At 46.2% G+C, this 22,053-nt stretch overlaps 1 protein-coding gene across 2 annotated transcripts in view; it reads left to right on the top strand.

Moving 5' to 3' along the window:
- The first annotated feature begins 219 nt into the window (after positions 1 to 219).
- Positions 220 to 22,053, top strand: part of xrcc6 (X-ray repair cross complementing 6) — a 38,052-nt gene continuing 16,218 nt past the window's right edge. The window contains exons 1-7 of one of the 2 annotated variants that reach the window (XM_080217621.1): positions 220 to 303; positions 3,990 to 4,087; positions 8,889 to 8,998; positions 9,628 to 9,766; positions 12,325 to 12,579; positions 18,387 to 18,570; positions 21,005 to 21,191. In XM_080217621.1, coding sequence (XP_080073747.1) covers positions 4,018 to 4,087; positions 8,889 to 8,998; positions 9,628 to 9,766; positions 12,325 to 12,579; positions 18,387 to 18,570; positions 21,005 to 21,191 — 945 coding nt within the window. In that variant the 5' untranslated portion in view covers positions 220 to 303; positions 3,990 to 4,017. Of the gene's footprint in view, positions 304 to 1,037; positions 1,082 to 3,989; positions 4,088 to 8,888; positions 8,999 to 9,627; positions 9,767 to 12,324; positions 12,580 to 18,386; positions 18,571 to 21,004; positions 21,192 to 22,053 lie in introns of those variants that run through there. The other variant, XM_080217622.1, reaches the window with a different exon arrangement.

The raw sequence follows: 22,053 nt of genomic DNA, 5'->3' as shown, positions 1-22,053 counted from the left end.
CTTGGTGTCATCCTTAACCCATAAAGCAACTCCACCTCCTGCTCTACCCTGTCCATCGTTCTACAATGAGAAAGTACCTTTGGATATTCCATTCCCAGTTCTGGTCCTCCCGTAACCATGTTTCTGGAAACCCTAACCAACCTTACCCATTGGTCTCTACTGGTGCAACAACCTATTGTCCCCACAGGGAGTGGCACTGCGCCTGCGCGCCCCCTCTCTCTCGCGAGACCGGAACTGAGCAGGCGCGAGCAGCCGGCGGCCGTTTCTCACTCTCTCTTCACAAACTGGCGATCAACCCCACGCGTGAGGCCGGAGTTTTTATTATTATTTTCCGCTCCCGTCGGGAATTCTAACAGGGTTTACCGTTGATTTACCCTTTCCCTGGCCAGACTCAAACTTTATCCGCGGGCCGGCAAATAGATTCGTGTCCCAACCGGCCGTCTGCCGACTGCAGCCTTCATTAGTCCGCTCGTTTTTGATTGGTTAATGCGGGTGTCAATCACAGGCACCAAGGCGGACCATCGCGCTGTTGATTGGCCTGTTCCGTTTTTCTCTGCTTTTGACTGGCTATCACGTCTGTCAATCAATCTGTCCCCTAGAGCCAGCCTCTATTGATGCTAACTGGCCTGTTCCCTTCGCTCCTGCTTCTGATTGGTTAGGTAACGTGTGATTCATAGCGCCGAGGTCCGCCGATTTCGCTCGTGATTGGCTTCTTGCCTTCCCTTCTGCCTCCGATTGGGTAGTCCGGCCGTCAATCAGTTTGTCGCTAGCGCCCGCCCATCTTTGCTGCTGATTGGCTCATTCCCTCTCCTCTCCACGGAAACTGATTGGCTCCCTCCCTCCCTACACCGCACCCGATTGGTTTAATTGGCCATCAATCATTGTAACGCGGGGAACCCGCCCACCTTTCTGTTGATTGGCTTCTTGCCTTTGGTCTCTCCGGGCTCCGATTGGTTGATAGCTCCTGTTCGGCTGTCAATCAAACCTAGTGCGGTCATTACCGCCTGGGTATCTTAAAGTACACCTGGAGATGCTGGGGTTGGACTGGGGTAAACACAGTAAGGAGTCTCATAACACCAGGGTAAAGTTCAACAGGTTTATTTGGTAGCAAAAGCCATTAGCTTTTGGAGCGCTGCCCCTTCATTAGGTGAGTGGGAGTTCAGTTCACAAACAGGGCATATAAAGACACAAACTCAATTTACAAAATAATGGTTGGAATGTGAGTCTTTACAGGTAATCAAATCTTAAAGATACAGACAATGAGAGAGGGTTAAGCACAAGTTAGCACAGTGGGTTAGCACTGCTGCTTCACAGCTCTAGGGTCCTGGGTTCGATTCCCAGCTCGGGTCACTGACTGTGTGGAGTTTGCACATTCTCCTCGTGTCTGCGAGGGTTTCCTCCAGATGCTCTGGTTTTCTCCCACAGTCCAAACATGTGCGGGTTGGGTTGATTGGCCATGCTAAGAAATTGCCCATAGTGTCCTGAGATGGGTAAGTTAGAGGGAATAGTGGGTAAACCTGTAGGGATACAGGGCTAGGGCGTGGAGGGGATTGTGGTTGGTGCAGACTCGATGGGCCAAATTGTATGAGATGTGTATTGGCTCCAGCCAGGACAGTTAGTGAGATTTTGCAAGCCCAGGCAAGTGGTGGAGGGTTACAGAAAGTGTGACATGAACCCAAGATCCCAGTTGAGGCTGACCTCGTGTGCGGAACTTGGCTATCAGCCTCTGCTCAGCGACTCTGCGTTGTCATGTGTGTCGTGAAGGCTGCCTTGGAGAACGCTTACCCAAAGATTGGAGGCTGAATGCCCGTAACTGCTGAAGTGTTCCCCAACAGGAAGAGAACACTCTTGCCAAGTGAAATTGACCTCTTCACTGCACAGGACATTCAACCAATGCTATGCACTAGATACATCAATGACATTTTCTTCTTTTGGCCTCATGGTGAACAATTACTGAAACAACTAAATGATCACATCAACAAGTTCCACCCCACCATCAGGCTCACCATGGACTCCTCTCCAGAATCGATTGCATTCTTGCACTCACAATATCTCCATTAAGGATGGTCACCTCAGCACTTCACTGTACCGCAAGCCCACAGATAACCTCATGATGCTCCACTTCTCCAGCTTTCACCCTAAACACGTTAAAGAAGCCATCCCCTACGGACAAGCCCTCCATATACACAGGATCTGCCCAGATGAGGAGGATCGCAACAGACACCTCCAGACGCTGAAAGATGCCCTCATAAGAACAGGATAAGGAGCTTGACTCATCGATCGAGAGTTCCAACGCACCACAGTGAAAAACCGCACTGACCTCCTCAGACATGGGACACGGTGGACAGAGTACCCTTCGTTGTCCAGTACTTCCCCGGAGTGGAGAAGCTACGACATCTTCTCCAAAGCCTTCAACATGTCTTTGATGAAGACGAACATCTCACCAAGGCCATTCCCACACCCCCATTTCCTGTCTTCAAACAACTGCACATCCTCAAACAGATTATTGCCCGCAGCAAACTACCCAGCCTTCAGGAGAACAGTGACCACGACGCCACACAAGCCTGCCACTGCAACCGCGTCAAGACATCCCGGATCATCAACACGGGTACCATCATCTCACATGAGAACACCAGGTACACGGCACTTACACTTGCAACTCAGCCAATGTGGTCTGCCTGATACGCTGCTGGAAAGGATGTCCCGAGGCATGGTACACTGGGGAGATGATGCAAGCGTTACGACAGCGGATGAATGAACACCACTCGACAATCACCAGGCAAGACTTCTCTTCCTGTTGGGGAACATTTCAACGATAACGGGCATTTGGCCTCCGATCTTCGTTCTCCAAGGCAGCCTTCACAACACATGACAACGTAGAGTCGCTGAGCAGAGACTGATAGCCAAGTTCTGCACACAAGGACAGCCTCAACCAGGATCTTGGTTCATGTCACACTATCTGTAATCCCCACAACTTGCTTGGGTTTGCAAAATCTCACTAACTGTCCTAGCTGGAGACAACACACATCTCTTTAACCTGTGCTTAACTCTCTCTCCCTGCACATTGGACCTTTAAGACTTGATTACCTGTAAAGACTTGCATTCCAACCATTATTCTGTAAATTGAGTTTGTGTCTTTATATGCCCTGTTTGTGAACTGAAATCCCACTCACTTGATGAAGGAGCAGCGCTCTGAAAGCTAGTGGCTTTTGCTAACAAATAACCTGGTGTAGTGAGACTTCTTATTGCATTTCTTAAAGCGCCATATTCTCTTAAAGGGACAGCTCCCACCAGGGGAACACATTTCAATAACTGCTGCTTTAATACTAACTTTTATTTCTTCTCCCATTGCTCTTCACTGTTGGATATCGTTCCAAACATTTAAAATCTAGATGTGTAATTTAAAAGAGACTTGGGCACATTTCCAAAATCAAGTCTCACTTTCCATCTAGAAGGAGGCCATTCAGCCGCTCGAGTCTGTTCCATCATTCAGCTAATTCACGAGTGATCTGGGTCATCTACTTTGACTCTGTTAATACTCTTTGCCTGGAGAAAATTAATCAACCACAGTGAGGCTAGCACCGGATGTGGCTGGGAGCTATATATCTTCGTTTGGAACGCTCCACCCCACTGTGGACTGTGAATGTTCACTCAATGAGCATCGTCCAGGCAGAAATCGATAGGACTTTGGGTGCTAAAGGAGATGGGGATAATGCAGGGAAGTGGAGTTGAGATAGATGATTAGTCGTGATCTTATTGAATGGCAGGGCAGGCTCGAAGGGCCGAATGGTCTACATTAGCTCCGATTGAGAGAGCTGTATGCCCTTGAAGAAGTGAAACCAATCAAGGCAGTTTTGTTTTTAAATCTTTTTGAGTCCAAAGTGACTGAATTATTCTGCCACCTTCTCTCTGTCACTTATCTGGGCTAATCCCGTGATCCAGGAATGTCTCCTTTGGCTAATGTTGTCCCTTGTACTTCTACCTGACAGGGGAGTTGGCACTTCCTCCACAGTAGATATGGCGGATTGGCAGTCACACTTTCGGAATGAAGATGAGGAGGATCCGGAGGAGACAGAGGAAACCGAAGGTAGCTCAAATGTGAATCCTAGGTTTACAATGGCACAGTGGCACACTGGTTAGCACTGCTGCCTCACAGCGCCAGGGACCCGGGTTCAGTTCCCAGCTTGGGTAGAGTTTGCGCATTTCCCCCCCTGTGTTTGCGTGGGTTTCCTCCGGGTGCTCCGGTTTCCTCCCACAGTCCAAAGATGTGTGAATTAGATGTATTGTCCATGCTAAATTACACCTTAATGTTAGGAGGGGGGCAACCTAGGTAAATACATAGGGAAAGAGCCTGGTGGGATTGTGGTCTTGATGGGCCAAATGGCTTCCTTCTGCACCGTAGGATACTGTGATTCTAATATGGTGTACACTTCTCGATAATAAGAACATTCGAGGCTGGTGAGATGGGTTTTTAGTAGTAGAGGGAATCAAATGTTATAGGGCAGGAAAGTGGAGTTAAGGCCACAATCAAATCAGCCGTGATCTTATTGAATGGCGGAGCATTCTTGTTCCTATTTATTATGTTTAAGTACAACACGTTTTGATAATTCTAACCCTGACCTGAAGCCATAGCCACAATGAGTGACAGAACAGTACTCACCAGTGCTTCACCCAGATGTTATTCCTGCTCCTATTTCTTATGTTCTTATGTTATATAGGGTGACACGGCGGCACAGTGATTAGCACTGCTGCCTCACAGCGCCAGGGATCCGGGTTTGACTCCCGGTTTGAGTGACTGTGCGGAGCCTGCACATTCTCCCCATGTCTGCGTGGGTTTCGTCCAACTACTCCAGTTTCCTCCGGAAAGACATGCGGGTTAGGAGCATTGGTCCTCTGTTTCTTGATCCTTCCACCAATGAGAACAGTTTCTCCCTCTTGACTGTGTCCAGATTCCTAATGATTTTCTAAGGAAAACAGTTCCAACTTCTCCAGTCTATCCACATAACTAAAGTCCCTCATCCCTGGAACCGCCTGGACCTTTTCTGAAGCTGTCATATCTTTCCTAAATTGCAACCTCCAGAATTGGATGCAATACTCCAGTTGATTCTGGTCCAGTGTTTTGTAAAATTCATTTTTACTTCCTTGCTGTTGTACTCTGTGCTGTTATTTATAAAGACCAAGATCCCATGTGCCTTTTTATCCACTTTCTCAACTTGTCCTGTCACTTTCAGTGATTTATGCACATATACACCCAGGTCTCTCTTCTCCAGCACCCACTTTAGAATTGTTTGTTTTATTTTGTATTGTGTCTATGCATTCTTCCTACCAAAATGAATCTTAGAATCCTTACAGTACAGAAAGAGGCTATTCAGCCCATCGAGTCTGCACAGAACACAATCCCAGCCAGGCCCTACCCTCATATCCCTATACATTTACCCACTAATCCCTCTAACCTATGCATCTCAGGACACTAAGAACAATCTTTAGCATGGCCAATCAACCTAACCCACACATCTTTGGATTGTGGGAGGAAACTGGAGCACCCGGAGGAAACCCACACAGACACGAGGAGAATATGCAAACTCCACATAGACAGTGACCCAAGCCGAGAATCGAACCCAGGACCCTGGCGCTGTGAAGCAACAGTGCTAACCACTGTGCTACCGTGCCAAATCATTTCACATTTCTCAGCATTACATTTAATCTGACACTTGTCCATTCCATCAGCCCCATCTTTGTCCTCTTCAAGTTTAACACTATCTCCCTGATAGTTCACAGTACTTCCAAGTCTTTCTTAATTCAACTTTTGCAAACACATTTCCAGCTTCATGACGGGTGGCACAGTGGAGGTATTCCTCCCATATGACTCAGCCACAACTTCAGAAAGATCCGAATCCTTTCTGTCTCCACAGACCCTGCCAGACCTGCTGAATTTTTCCAGTGTTTTCCATTTTTATTTCAGATTTCCACAATCCCCAGTAATTTGATTTTATTAGATGAGTAAAATGCTATCATTAAGAAACCCACCAATGCCTCTATTTTCTCAGGAGACTAATGAGATACAACTGGAAGAATGCTTTCTATGATGCATCTGTAGAAATTGGTGAGAATTGCATGTCCGCTACGACTCTCACCAATTCTTACAGATGCCCCATAGAAAGCATTCTTTCTGGTTGTATCACAGCTTAGTATGGGCTCCTGCTCTGTCCAGTTCCGCAAGGAACTACAAAAGATCATGAATGTAGCCCAGTCCATCACTGAAACCAGTCTCCCATCCATTGACTCTGTCTACACTTCCTGCTGCCTCAGCAAAGCAGCCAGCATAATCAAGGACCCCACGCACCCCAGACATTCTCTCTTTCAACTTCTCCTGTCAGGAAAAAGACACAAAAGTCTGAGATCAACCGACTCAAAAACAGTTTCTTAGAATCCTACAGTGCAGAAGGAGGCCATTTGGCCCATCAGGCCTGCACCGCCAGCTATCCCACCCAGGCCCTATCCCATAGCCCCACATATTTATCTTGCTAACCCCCCTGACATTAAGGGACAATTTAGCATGACCAATCAACCTAACCGACACATTATTGGAGTGTGGGAGGAACATAAGAACATAAGAAATAGGAGCAGGAGTAGGCCATCCAGCCCTTCGAGCCTGCCCCGCTATTCAATAAGATCATGGCTGATCTGTTGTGTATCAGTTCCACATTCCCGCCCTCTCCCCATAACCCTTAATCCCCTCGCTTATCAAAAACCCATCAACCCGCGTCTTAAAAATATTTAGCGAGGCAGCCTCCACCACCTCAACAGGAATTCCAGAGGTTCACCACCCTTTGAGTGAAGAAGTTCCTCCTCATCTCCGTTCTAAACCGCCCCCCCTTTATCTTGAGGCTGTGTCCCCTAGTCCTACTGTCCTTTCTAAGCGGGAAGAGCCTCTGCACCTCTACCCTATCCATCCCATTCATCATCTTATACGTCTCAATGAGATCTCCCCTCATTCTTCTAAACTCTAACAAGTACAAGCCTAGTTTATTCAGCCTCTCCTCATAGCTCAATCCCCTCAACTCCGGTATCAGCCTAGTAAACCTCCTCTGCACTCCCTCCAAGGCCAAAATATCCTTGCGTAAGTGCGGCGACCAAAACTGCACACAGTGCTCCAGCTGCGGCCTCACCAATGCCCTATACAGCTGCAGCAAGACCTCCCTACTTTTATATTCAATCCCCCTCGCTATGATGGCCAGCATCCCATTCGCCTTCCTGACCACCTGCTGCACCTGCAGGCTGGGTTTTTGCGACTCATGCACAAGGACCCCGAGGTCCCTCTGCACCGTCGCCTGCTGCAGTTTTTCACCACGTAAGTAATAGTCCTTCCTACCATTATTCCTACCAAAGTGGACCACCTCGCACTTGCCAACATTAAATTCCATTTCCTGGCCCATTCGTCCAGCCTATCTAGATCCTTCTGCAGACTCTCCACACCCTCCGCGCAATTTGCCGCTCCACCAATCTTGGTGTCATGAGCAAATTTCAACACCATACACTCGGTTCCCTCCTCCAGATCATCTATATAAATGGTAAGTGAAACTGGAGCAAGCCCATGCAAACACAGGGAGAATGTGCAAACTCCACATAGATTGTCACCCAAGGCTGGAATTGAACCCGGGTCCCTGGCACTGAGGCAGCTACCATCAGACTTTTGAATGGACCTACCTGGCATTAAGTTGATCTTTATCTACACTCTGGCTCTGACTGCACTCTCTCTCCTTTCCTTCTCTATGTATGGTATGCTTTGTCTGTATAGCGCACAAGAAACAAGACTTTTCATTGTATACTCAGTTAATGGTAGGCCATTGGGGAGAGTTACAGAACAAAGAGATCTAGGGGTACATATTCATAGCTCCTTGAAAGTGGAGTCACAGGTGGACAGAGTGGTGAAGAAAGCATTCAGATTGATTACAGGAGTTGGGTTGTCTTGTTGAAGTTGTACGAGACATAAATAAGGCTACACTTGGAATACTGTGTACAGTTCTGGTCACCCTATTATAGAAAAGATATTATTAAACTAGAAAGAGCACAGAAAAGATTTACTAGGATGCTACTGGGACTTGATGGATTGAGTTATAAGAAAAGGCTGGATAGATTGGGACTTTTTCTCTAGAGCATAGGAGGCTGAGGGGTGATCTTATAGAGGTCTATAAAATAATGTGGGGCACAGATCATACCTCTTCCTAAAGGTAGGGGAGTCTAAAACTAGAGGTTTAAGGTGAGAGGGGGGAGATACAAAAGTGTGCAGAGGGGCAATTCTTTTCACACAGAGGGTGGTGAGTGTCTGGAACAAGCTGCCAGAGGTAGTAGTAGAGGTAGGTACAATTTTGTCTTTTAAAAAGCATTTAGATGGTTACGTGGGTAAGATGGGTAAAGAGGGATGTGGGCCAAATGCAGGCAATTGGGACTAGCTTAGGGGTTTAAGAAAAAAAGGGCGGCTTGGACAATTTGGGCCGAAGGGTCAGTTTCCATGCTGTAAACCTCTATGACTCTTTGACGATAATAAATCAAATCAAACCAGGGTGACTCCCCCCCTCCTCCAACACCCCACCCAACCACACACCACTCCCCACTGCAGTCTTTCCAGGGCCTTCTCTGAGTGAAGTCGCTGAGGTTCTATCAGTTAGAAGGTCATTCAGCCACGGCTATCGGTTTTTGTTTTTACAGAGGAGAATGTATCACATCCACTCACAGAGACGCCCAACTGTTACAAACACTATAAATCCCTCCTATACAAAGAAGCGTGCAGTGGTTGGAGAATGATCACAGGCTGTGATTACTCAGTCTTGTTACCTGTCACTTTTTTCCTGTCAGTTAAGGGTGTGACATGTTGATTTATGTTTCAGAGGAAGTTCGATACACAGGCAGGGACAGCTTAGTCTTCCTCATCGATGCCTCGGAGTCCATGTTTGAAACGAACAGTGAGGACGTTTCAGCATTCAACATGACTATTCAGGTGAGAGGAGACCAGTGACAGTGCTGTAGGCGACAGCCGTTAAGTATGTTCAAGGCTGAGGTAGACAGATTTTTAATCAGTGAGGGAATCAAGGGTCATGGGGATGAGACGGGAAAGTGGAGGATTATCACATCAGATCAGTCATGATCTCATTGAATGGTGGAACAGACTCGATGGGCTGAATGGTCTCTGTTCTGTTCCTATGTCTGGTACTCTAATAATCCTATAAAACCAAGTGTCTGCCTCTTCCTTACGTCTCTGAGAAACACACACACACAGTCCCTCTTCTTAAAAACATTCAAGGCACATTTTTACTTCAGGAAATTGAAATTTTTGAGATTTGTTCCGCTGTTTTTCGAAAATACTGTGAAGAAAATCTACCGTGCAAAGGGACGGCAGGACGGCACAGTGGTTGGCACAATGGCATAGTGGTTAACACAGTGGCGCAGGGGTTGGCACGATGGCACAGTGGTTAGCACTGCTGCCTGTCAGTGCCAGGAACCTGGGTTCGATTCCCGGCTTGGGTCACTGTCTGTATGGAGTTTGTGCGTTCTCCTTGTGTCTGTGTGTGCTGAGTGTTTTGGTCGGTTGATAGTGCTGCTGACTGATTAGATTCTGTCTGCTTGCAGTGTGTCCACAGGGTTTACACCAGTAAGATTATTAGCAGCGACCGTGACCTTCTGGCTGTCGTGTTCTTTGGGACTCAGAAGCACAAGAACTCTGTTGACTTCAAGCATGTTTATGTCCTCCATGACTTGGACACACCAGGCAAGTTTATCCCCCAGACCTGGAGCAAGTCCACTTTACCTCATTGTGGAGTATGTCCTTACTTTGGGTCTCTGCTCAGTGCAAGTTGTGGTGTAGGTACACGGTTGGCAGCAGTAAAGTGATAATAACCAGGCAATCTGATTTAGTGAATTTGATTGAGAAGTAACTATTGGCCGGAATACTGGGACTACCCTTCAGAAGTATTGACTGTAAAGCATTTTGGGACATCTGGGATTGGGAAAGGTGCTATATCAATTCAGTTGGTGCTTTTTTAGTTGCACTTTTCAATTTACCCATCATCTTCTCATTGGATCACTGATATGAAGAGCAGGCAACAGGCATGATGGACTGAATGGCCTCCTCATCATAGAATCCTACAGTGTGGAAAGAGGCCATTCGAGTCAACACTGACAACATTCCCGGGCCCTATCCCCACAACCCCATGTCTTTACCATGCCAATCCCCTGACACTAAGGATTAATTTAGCACGGCCATTCCACCTAAATGCACATCTTTCAGACTATGGGAGGAAACCCACGGGAAGAACATGCAGACTCCACACAGACAGTGACCAAAGTCAGGAATTGAACCCGGGTCCCTGGCGCTGTGAGACGGCACTGCTAACCACAGTGCCACTTTGCCACCGTGTATGTAAGATTCTATATTTCCTTGATCCCTCTGACCAGTTGGATTAACATCCTTTCTGTCTCAGCCACAAAACCTGAAAATAAATTTCACATGTTTACAACTCTCAATTCTCCAGGACTTGCCTGGACCGCAGGAACAGAATGAATATTTTGCTAATAAGAATAGTCTATTTGAAACTCCATACTTTCGAACTTTCCTCAGATCTAATTGCTAATGACCATAATCTCAATTTGCCCAGAACCGCTAAGCGGACAGCTCAAGTCCAGGTGAGATTCTGTTTCCGTGGAGCAGAATCTGCATCTCCTCGAGCCCACTTCCACTGAAGGTGTGGGGAACTCTGGCTGGCGTGAGGCACCATTTTGCAGAACGGCTCAGACTGAGGTTCAAAAGGCACAAGTCCTCGGATGCATTGTTTTGAGGTCCTGGTGGAGTAGAAATATTGTGGCTACAAGTGCAGGTCAGACGCTGGGAACTCTGCGGGGAGTAACTCACCTCCTGACTCCCCCAATATCTGTCCACCATCTACAGGGCAAAAGTCAGGAGTGTGATGGAATACTCCCCACTTGCCCAGATGAGTGCAGCTCCAACAACACTCAAGAAACCATCCAGGACAAAGCAGTCCACTTGATTGGCATCACGTCTACCACCTTCAACACCCTCACTCTCCTCCACAGAGTGGCAGCAGTAAGATCTGTAAGATGCTGTGCAGCAACTCGCCTAAGGCGCCTTCAACAGTATAAAGCAGATGCGGAGCAGATGCTTCCTCTTGTGGGGCATTGTAGGATGGGAGGTCATTGTCTTACGATAAGGTGTAGCAAATTTAAAACAGAGTTGAGGAGAAACTACTTCTCCAAAAGGCTTGTGAAACTCTGGAATTTGCTACCCCAAAGTGCAGTGGATGCTGGAACAGTGAGGAAACTTAAGGAGGAGTTGGATAGATTTTTTTAATTGGTAATGGGTTGAAAGGTTATGGGGAGAAGACAGGAAAATGGAGATGAGGAGCATCTCAGCCATGATTGAATGGTAGAGCTGAATGGCCTAATTCTGCTCCTATATCTTATGAACTTATGAACAGCACCTTCCAAACCCTTGACTTCTGGAAGGAAAAAGGCAGCACATATCTTGGAACTCCACCACCTGCAAGTTCCCCTCCAAGTCACTCACCATCCTGACTGGGAAATATATCAGCCATTCCTTCACTGTCACTGGGTCAAAATCCTGGAAGTCTCTCCCTAACAGCACTGTGGGTGTACCTACACCACAGGGACTGCAGCGGTTCAAGATGGTGGTTCACCACCACTTTCTCAAGGGCAATTAGAGATGGTCTAGCCAGCAACACCCACATCTTGTAAAAGAAAAATTAAAAAGCTGAGAGGAGGAGAATTTTAGCCCCAGGATGTTTAAGTTTGAAAGTGTAAGAGCAGGTTTCTGAGGCCTGTCTCCCTGATAGGTTATATCTTGTGTCTATATTAAAAAGAACATGAGCCATTTCCTGTTTTTTATTCATTTGTGGACAGGGGTGTCGCTGGCTGGCCAGCATTTATTGCCCATCCCTAGTTGCCCTTGGAGGGCAGATGAGAGTCAACCACATTGCTGTGGCTCTGGACTCACATGTAGGCCAGACCAGGTAAGGACGGCAGATTTCCTTCCCTAAAAGATATTAGTGAACCAGATGGGTTTTTCTGACAATCGACCATGGTTCACGGTCATCAGTAGATTTTTAATTTCAGATTTTTTTTTTATTGAATTCAAATTCCACCATCTGCCATGGCGACATTCAAACCCAGGTCCCCAGAACATTAGCTGAGTTTCTGGGTTACTAGTCTAGCGATGATACCACTAGGCCATCGCCTCCCCTGGTGTGTTTAATAGATTGATGTTCTAATCTGACTCTCTCTGTCTGGGCTCAGGTGCTAAGCGAGTACTGGAATTGGACCAGTACGAGGGGGAGAAAGGGAACATGTCCTTCAAGAAGAACATAGGCCACAGTACCGATGGCTCATTGAGCAATGCTCTCTGGGTCTGCTCCAATCTCTTCAGTGACGTCACGCTGAAACTGAGCCACAAGCGCATCATGCTGTTCACCAACAATGACAACCCACATGCTAAAGACAGCTCCAAAGCAAGACTGGCCAGAACAAAAGCCAATGATCTGCGAGAGACAGGTAGGCAAACCGTTTTTACCATCAAGCATTTGTCAGTGACTGATTCAAAGACGTTAAATCACAAAGTCCTCACTTAAGATTGCAGTTGCATTGCCGTGAAGTGCAACTTTATGTGAAACAACTTTAAACAAATTTGTTTTGATGGGAAGACCTAATGTGAAAGCTTCTTTAGAATCTGTAGGTCATTTCTCAACATGAAAACTTGTGAGTGAAAATATTTAACGTTGCTAAATTACTAACGTATTATGTTATATTGCTATAATATAAATTATTATAGTAGTTACTAAATTCCTATAACTTTAGAAGTAAAATAAATTTAAAGATCTAAATAGACTTCACTCCGCTTTTTTGCCCATCATGCTTGCCAAATCTCCCACGTGCCACACATTCCACTCACTGACCCTCCCTGTCGTTTCCTCATCCAGCTCGCCGCCTCTTCCACTCCCTGACCTTTCGTCTTGCTTCCAACTTATGGCTAGCTCCCCCCCCCCAACCCCCACCAATCCTTGACCCTCTGGGTCACTGCAGACCCTCCCTCAGCTTGTAACCTGAGAGCAGAGATTTCAGAGGGTTATCGGACTGGTGGAGGTTGCAGAGATGGGGAGGGCCGAGGCAATGGATGGACTTAACAAGACTGAAAATAGTGCTTTTCAGAAAATTGGAGCGTAAGTAGGCTATTCGGCCCCTCCCGCCTGCTGTGCCGTTCAATAAGATCATGCCTTGTACGTTTGTATTTCAAATTCCAAATTCCCATCTACCCACAATAGTCTTTGATTCCCTCGCCTAACACAAATCTCTCTACCTCTGCCTTAAAGATATTCAGTGACCCCATTGCCTTCTGAGACAGAGAATTTTACCGGCACACCTGTCCTCATTCCAGGGGTGGGTGAGGCTCGCAAAACAGCATTCTCCATTGGCCTCGGGTGGGATCGTACGTACCTCGAGCAGACGTGCCAGTAAATTTCGGCCGAAGAGTTCCAAAGTCATGCAGCCCTCTGAAAGAAAAAGATTATCACCATCTCTGTCCTAAAAGGGTGACCACTAATTTAACAGTAAAAAGTCAGACCTTTTACTGTGTTTACCCCAGTCCAACGCCAGCATATCCACATCATCACTAATTCTAAAACAGTGCCCGTTCATTCTGGACTCTCCCACAAGGAGAAGCATCCTTTCCATGCCCACCTTGTCCAGACTGTTCAGCATCTTATTTACTTCAATCAAGTCACCCCCTCACCCTTCTACACTCCAGTGGAAATAAGCCCAACCTTTCCCCATAAGATAACCCGCTCGTTCCAGCTATCGATCCAGTAAACCCCCTCTGAAACATCTCCAACTCATGAACACACTTCCTTAGAATCCCATGGAATCCTTACAGTGCAGAAGGAGGCCATTCAGCCCATCAAGCCTGCACCAACCACAATCCCACACAGGTCCTATTTCTGTAACCCCACATATTTACCCTGCTAATCCACCTGACACAAGGGACGATTTAGCACGGCCAATCAACCTAACCTGCACATCTTTGGAGTGTGGGAGGAAACCGGAGCACCCGGAGGAAACCCACACAGACACAGGAAAATGTGCAAACTCCACACAGGCAGTCACCCAATGCTGGAATTGAACCCGGGTCCCTGGCGCTGTGAGGCAGCAGTGCTAACCACTGTGCCACCATACCTTCAATGAGACAGAAACTGCACACAGTATTTAAGATGCGGTCTCACCAATGCCTTGTGTAACTGAAGCATACCATCCTTACTTTTATGTTCAATTCTTTTTGTAATAGGGGATAACATTCTAATAGCCTTCTCATTCACATGCTGTACCTGCATACTAACTTTTTGTGATTCAAGCACAGGAACCACTAGATCCCTCTGCACCTCGGCACTCTGCTATTGTTCTCCATTTAAGTACTGCTGCTTTTTTATTCTTCCTGGTAAAGTGAATAACTTCACATTTTCCCACATTATACTCCATCTGCCAGATTTTTGCCTATCTGTATTCATCTGCAAACTCACGTCTTCTTCACAACATATTTTCCTATCGATCAGGTTTTCCCATTCAAACCAATGTCTTTAGAGTTTGAAGGATATTTCTCAACATGAAAACCTGTGAGTGAACAATATGTAACATTGCAAAATTACTCTAGCAGTCGATGAAATAACTTGAAATGAAATAAATTTAAAGATATAAATATACTTCGCTCCGGTTTTCTGCCCGTCTCCCACGTATCACTCATTCTACTTGCTGACCCTTCCTGTCTTTGCCCTTCCAGCTCCCTGCCATTTTACTGTCTGCAAATGTATCTCCCATGCCTTTGCTTCCCCCATCTAAGCCATTGTTGTAAAAGGTTGAGGCCCCAGCACAGACCCGACAAGACTCTGCTTATCACCTCCTGCCCTGCCAATCAGACAGTGACCCATTTATGCATACTCTCTGTTTTCTGCCAGCCAGCCAGTCTTCTATCTAGGCTCAAATGTTACCCCTTATATCTTGAGCTTTTATTTTTCACAATAATCTTTGATGCTTATCAAATGCTTATGTTCTTTCCTGGGTAGAAAAGTCAAGTACTAGGGGACATAGGTTTAAGGTGCATGGGGGAAAGTTTAGAGGAGATCTGCGAGGCAATTTTTTTTATACAGAGGGTCATGAATGTCTGGAATGTGCTGTCCAGGGAGATGGTGGGAGCAGATACAACAGTCACATTTAAGGGGCAACTAGACAAATACATGAATAGGATGGGAATGGAAGGATACGGACCCCGTAAGTGCATACAGTTTTAGTTTAGGCAGCTATCGTGATCGGTGCAGGCTTGGAGGGCCGAAGGGCCTGTTTCTGTGCTGTACTTCTTGCTTTGCTGTCTGGAAATTGAAGTACAGTACATCCACAGGTTCCCCTTTATCCACAGCACATGGTACTCCTTCAAAGAATGGCATCAAGTTGGTTAAACGTGATGTCCCTTTCACAAAATCATGCCAACTTTTACCAATTACCTTGGGATTTTATAAGTGTCTAGCTGTGGCCTCCTTAACAATCAATTCTAACAATTTTCCCACGACAGATGTCAAGTTAACTGGCCTATAATTTCCTATTTTTAGCCTCCCTCCCTTCTTAAATAGAGGGGTTATATTTGCCCCTTTCCAATTTGATGGAACCTTTCCAGAATCTAAAGAATTTTGCAAAATTAACACCAATGTATCTACCACCTCATTTGCCACCTTGTTCAAGACTCCAGGATGAAGTCTATCAGGACCCGGAGACTTGCTAGCCTTAACTCCATTAGTTTGCTCAAACCACTTCTCTAATGATTGTAATTTCACCAAGTTCCTCTCTACTTTCCACCTCCAGATTCACAGCTATTTCTGGAATGGTTTGTGTATCCTCTCTAGTGAAGACAGAATACAAATACCTATTCGTTTTGTTGGCCATCTCCTTATTATCTACTATTGTCTATCCGTTGGGCAACGTGGTGGTACCGTGGTTAGCACTGCTGCCTCACAGCACCAGATTCCTTGCTTGGGTGAAGCCTGTGTGGAGTTTGCACATTCTCTCCATGTCCGTGTGAGTTTCTTCCGGGTGCTCTGGTCTCCTCTCACAGTCCAAAGATGTGCAGGTTAGATGGATTGGCCATGCTAAAATTGCCCCTTAGTGTCCAAAGATGTGTAGAATCATAGGATCTCTATAGTGCAGGAGGAGACCATTCAGCCCATTGAGTCTCTCACTGACAATCCCACCCAGGCCCTATCCCTATAACGTTATGTATTTACCCAGCTAATTTCCCTGATACTATAGGTTGGGTGGATTAGCCATGGTTAATGCATGGGGTTACAAGATAAATCGATGGGGTGGACCTGAGTAAGATGCTTTTTTGGAGAGTCAGTGCAGACTCAGTGGGCTGAATGGTCTCCTTCTGCACTGTAGGGATTCTATTGTTCATTCTCACTCTCTAGAGGACTCACTTAACTTGCTATTTTCCTGTTTAAACACCTGCAGAAACACATGCTAGAAGTTTTTACATTTCTAGCCATCATCCTCTCATAGTGTAATTTCTTTCTCCTGATTAACCTTTGGTCATTCTCTGCTGTTCTTCACATTCTAACCAATCACCTGACCTGCAGTTATATGCTTTTTCCTTAAGTTTGACAGTTTCTTTAACTTCTTTAGTTAACCGTGGAAGTGGGTCCTCCCCTCCAAATCTTTTTAATAATAGAAATTTACTTATTCAGAATATTCTGAAATAGCCCCTTAAATGTTTGCCACTGCTTGTCTATTGAACTGTCCCCTAGCCTAATCTCCCAGTTTATTTAGTTAGCACAACTTTCATGCCCACATAGTTGCCTTTATTTAAGTTTAAAATACTAGCCTTAGACCCACTCTTCTCCCTTTGTAACTATTCAGTCGTGTTGAAGCAGGGTTAGACAGTATAGTGATCAGACCAGTGTTGTACAGTGCATTGGAGCTTTATCGAACAATCCTTTCACTGCTTCCACTGTCCTGATTGTCACCTGAAGCGTGGTTCCGTAGGGATGGCCAGAAGGCTGTTTCCCAACATGGGTTGGTGTTCTGCTAGCCAGCATCCGAAACTAAAGGGAAGGGTAAGACCTGCAGTCCACGCCAGCCTGCCCTGTGACACGATGGTACAAAGACCAGAACTAAACACTTCTTCCTCTCTTTCCTCATTCTATCCCTCCAACCCCCCTCCTCCCCCACAGTCACTGACATAGTCTGCTAATCAAGGCAAATAAACATAGAACATTACAGCGCAGTACAGGCCCTTCGGCCCTCGATGTTGCGCCGACCTGTAAAACCAATCCAAAGCCCATCTAACCTACACTATTCCAATATCATCCATATGCTTATCCAATGACCATTTAAATGCTCTTAATGTTGGTGAGTCCACTACTGTTACAGGCAGGGCATTCTACACCCCTACTACTCTCTGAGTAAAGAACCTACCTCTGACATCTGTCCTTTATCTATCACCCCTCAATCTAAAGCTATGTCCCGTCATGCTAGCCATTACAATGCAAGGAAAAAGGCTCTCACTGTCCACCCTATCTAATCCTCTGATCATCTTATATGCCTCTATTAAGTCACCTCTTAACCTTCTTCTAACGAAAACAGCCTCAAGTCCCTCAGCCTTTCCTGATAAGACCTTCCCACCATACCAGGCAACATCCTGGTAAACCTCCTCTGCACCCTTTCCAATGCTTCCACATCCTTCCTATAATGTGGTGACCAGAACTGTACGCAATACTCCAAGTGCGGCCACACCAGAGTTTTGTACAGTTGCAACATGACCTCACAGCTCCGAAATTCAATCCTTCTACCAATAAAAGCTAACACACCGTACACCTTCTTAACAACCCTATCAATCTGGGTGCCAACTTTCAGGGATCTGTGCACGTGGGAAAAACAAGAATAAAAGTCAATCCCATCAGGCAATCAAAACCAGTCTAAGAGGTCACAGATCGCATCTGATTTTCTGTACTTCACAAGTTTTACCCTCGTCAAGAACTGGGTCCAGCTCCAACTTAAAGAATCTGAGAAATGTTGCAGGGAAAATTGCCGATCATTTCTGTCAAAAGACTGGGCGGAATTTTCCCTTCTCACCCACCTCAGGAATCGTAGCGCGCGGGACATGGAGCATGCAACAGTCCGTTGACCTCAGACGAGATTTTCCAACCTTGGGAGTGAGCATGGCTGGAAAATTCCACCCATTATCTGACAAGCAATAATAACAGAAGCTTTGCCTTTTGCTGCTATGTTGTGAATGGTGTGTCTTTGTCTCTGCCCGTGTCTGGGTACAGGTATCGTCCTTGACCTGATGCATCTGAAGAAGCCTGGTGGGTTTGACATGTCTCTATTTTACTGCGACATTGTCAGTGTGTCAGAGGATGGGGATGCAGCTGTGCAAGGCGAGGGGTCAGCCAGGTTGGACGATCTGCTTCGGAAAGTGTGGGCCAAGGACTACAAGAAGAGGGCCGTCACCAGGTCAGCAGTCACTCAGAACAGCACCGCATCTCCTCGGAGAGTTTCTAATGTGCTCCCTGCAGACATTGGCAGACAGAGCGTCCATGTTCGTGCGCTCATTTGCTCAAATGTATGGATGATCTTCATAGGTTAGGCACTCGGGGCACGTTTTCACTCGCAGGGAAGAGCAAAACCAGAAGCCATCAACACCAGGTTGTGACTAGGCTAGAAATGCAGGAGAAATTTCATAACCCAGAGAGTGATGGGAATGTGGAACTTGGCTAACACAGGGTTGTAATGAATGGTGTAGCTGGTTTAAGGAGAAGCTGGATGAGCATGAGAGAGAGTATCATTAGCCGGTTACGCTGATAGGTAGAGGGGAGGAAGAAAGTTCATGGGAAGTGGGAATACCAGCATGCGGCTGTTGGGCTGAATGGCCTGTTTCTCTGCTTCATCTCTTATGTTGAAACATCATAAAGTGCATCATGTTACTTTGACAGGAATTGGCCATACAAAGAATATAGTACAGCACAGGAACAGGCCCTTCAGCCCTGCGTCGGCACAGCTCACCTTTCTAAACTAAAGACCTTTTGTCCCTACACAGCAAATTCCTCTATTCCCTGTCTATTCATGTATCTGTCCAGATGCCTCTTAAATGTTGCTATTGTATCTGCTTCTACCATCTCCTCTGGCAGCACATTCCAGGCACTTACCACCCTCTGTGTAAATAAAACCTCCCCCCCATATCTCCTTTAAACTTTCCCCCTTTTGTCTTAAACCTCTGTCCCCTAGTAATTGACATTCCTACCCTGGGAAAAAGACTCCGAATATCCATTCTATTCATGTCTCAGAACCTTGTAGACTTCTATCAGGTCACCCCTCAGCCTCTGACGTTCAAGTGAAAACAAGTCAAGTTTGTCCAACCTTTCCTCATAGCTAATACCCGCCAAACCAGGCATCATCCTGCTAAACCTCTAATGTGGCGACCAGAACTGTACGCAATATTCCAAACATGCCCTCACTAAAGTTCTGTACAGTTGCAACTTGACCTGCCAATTTTGGCACCCTACGTCCCAACCGATGAAGGCAAGCATGCCGTACACCATCTTGACCACCTTACCCATTTGTGTTGTCACTTTCAGGGAACTGTGGACCTGTACGCCCAGATCCTTCTATATGTTAATGCTTCTAAGGGTCCTGCCATTTACTGTGTATTTCCTTCCTGCATTGTACCTTTCAAAATGCATGATCTTTGATTCTGATTTGATTTATTATTGTCACATGTATTAGTATACAGTGAAAAGTATTGTTTCTTGCGCACTATACCGACAAAGCATACCATTCATAGAGAAGGAAAGGAGAGAGTATCGAATGTTACAGTGATAGCTAGGGTGTAGAGAACAATCACCTTAATGCAGGGTAGGTCCATTCAAAAGTCTGATGACAGCAGGGAAAAAGCTGTTCTTGAGTCAGTTGGTACATGACCTCAGACTTTTGTATCCTTTGGTGGAAGAGGCAATGTCTGGGCAGCGTGGGGTCCTTAATTATGCTGGCTGCTTTGCCAAGGCAGCAGGTAGTAGAAACAGAGTCAATAGATGGGAGGCTGGTTTGCGTGATGGATTGGGCTACATTCATGACCTTTTGTAGTTTCTTGCGGTCTTGGGCAGAGCAGGAGCCATACCAAGCTGTGATACAACCAGAAAGAATGCTTTCTATGGTGCATCTGTAAAAGTTAGTGAGAGTCATAGCAGACATACCAAATTTCCTTAGTCTTCTGAGAAACTAGAGGCGCATTTGTCTGGATTAAATTCCATCTGCCATTTGTCTGCCCAAGTCTCCAGTGTATCTATATCCTGCTATATCCTCTGACAATCCTCCTCACAAACGTTGGTAAACATAGCAACTATTTTCCACACACTCTTGAACAGTGAAATGAATGACCAGATCTGTTTTTTGGAGGTTAATTTGACAGGACAGAGCTTCCCTGCTCTCCAAAGTAAAGTTTATTTTTTAGTCACAAGTAAGGTTTACATTAACACTGCAATGAAGTTACTGTGAAATTCCCCTAGTCGCCACAGTCTGGCGCCCATTCGGGTCAATGCACTGAACTTGCATGTCTGTGGGAGGAAACCGGAGCACCTGGAGGAAACCTACGCAGACACAGGGAGAACGTGTAAACTCCACAAAGACAGTGACCCAAGCCGGGAATCGAACCCGGGTCTCTGGCGCTATGAAGCAGCAGTGCTAACCACTCTGCCATCCACCATGTGGTGCTGTGGGACCTTTTACGTCCAGCTGACCAAGTCGTCAGGACCTTGGCTTTTAAACCCCACTGACCCCATCCCTAAACTGCCACCTTCTTCAACCGCTTAATGTGCATCAGAATGTCTTTGTGTTTCTGCCCCTCTATTCCAATTGTGTTTGACGTCTCTTTTTTTGGTTTTGTTTTGGCCAGGCTGAACCTGAAGCTGGGAGAGAGTGTGGAACTCTCAGTCGGAGTTTACAATCTCATGCGGAGTGCCAGGAAGCCCAGTGCCATCCGCCTGTACCGAGAAACCAACGAGCCCGTCAAAACCAAAACCCGCTGGTTTAACGGGGAGACAGGCAGCCTGCTCCTGCCCAGCGACACCAAGAAAGCCCAGGTAACGGACGGTGAGCCTATACCGTGCTGAATTAAAACATTAACTCCTGCCTGACCAAAGACAAAACACTGAGGATGCTGGTAATCTGAAATACAAACTGAAAAGGCCCTTTCTTAATTCACTAACGAGATATGAGTTACTGTGCATCCCTAATTGCCCTCGAGAAGGCAATGAGGAGGCATTTTCTAAAACCTCTGCGCTCTGGGATGTGAAGGCACACCCGTGTGCAGTATTGTTGGTTTTTGTCATGACTTTTGATACAACTGAGTGGCTTTCTAAATTAATCAGAAGGTAGTTGAGACTCAGCCGCGCAGTTCTGGGTCCTCAGACTGGGTAAGGACGGCAGATTTCCTTCTCTAAAAAGCATTAATGAGCATTACAACAATCGGGTAATTTCATGATCACAGACAAATATCACCTTTATTTACAGAGTTAGAGAAAGGTCACCCAGACCTCAAACGTTGGCTTTATTCTCTCTCGATGTGGAGATGCCGGCGTTGGACTAGGGTAAACACAGTAAGAAGTCTCACAACACCAGGTTGTGGGTTTACTATCAAATAAACTTGTTGGACTTTAACCTGGTGTTGTGAGACTTCTTACTTTATTCTTTCTCCACAGATAGAACATAGAACACTACAGCACAAACAGGCCCTTCGGTCCACAAGTTGCGCCCATCATATCCATACCTTCCAGGCCTATCTGTAACTCCCAATCCCATTAAATCCCATGTACTCATCCAGAAGTCTCTTAAAAGACCCCAGCAAGTTCGCCTCTACCACCACCGACGGCAGCCGATTCCACTCGCTCACCACCCTCTGAGTGAAAAACTTACCCCTGACATCTCCTCTGTACCTACTCCCCA

The sequence above is a fragment of the Carcharhinus amblyrhynchos genome, chromosome 35 (assembly GCF_965287045.1).
Source record: "Carcharhinus amblyrhynchos chromosome 35, sCarAmb.v2.hapA, whole genome shotgun sequence".
In the NCBI taxonomy this organism is placed as follows: Eukaryota; Metazoa; Chordata; class Chondrichthyes; order Carcharhiniformes; family Carcharhinidae; genus Carcharhinus; species Carcharhinus amblyrhynchos.
Note: the sequence above shows the minus strand (reverse complement) of the source record. Positions and strands in the feature narration are given on the sequence as shown.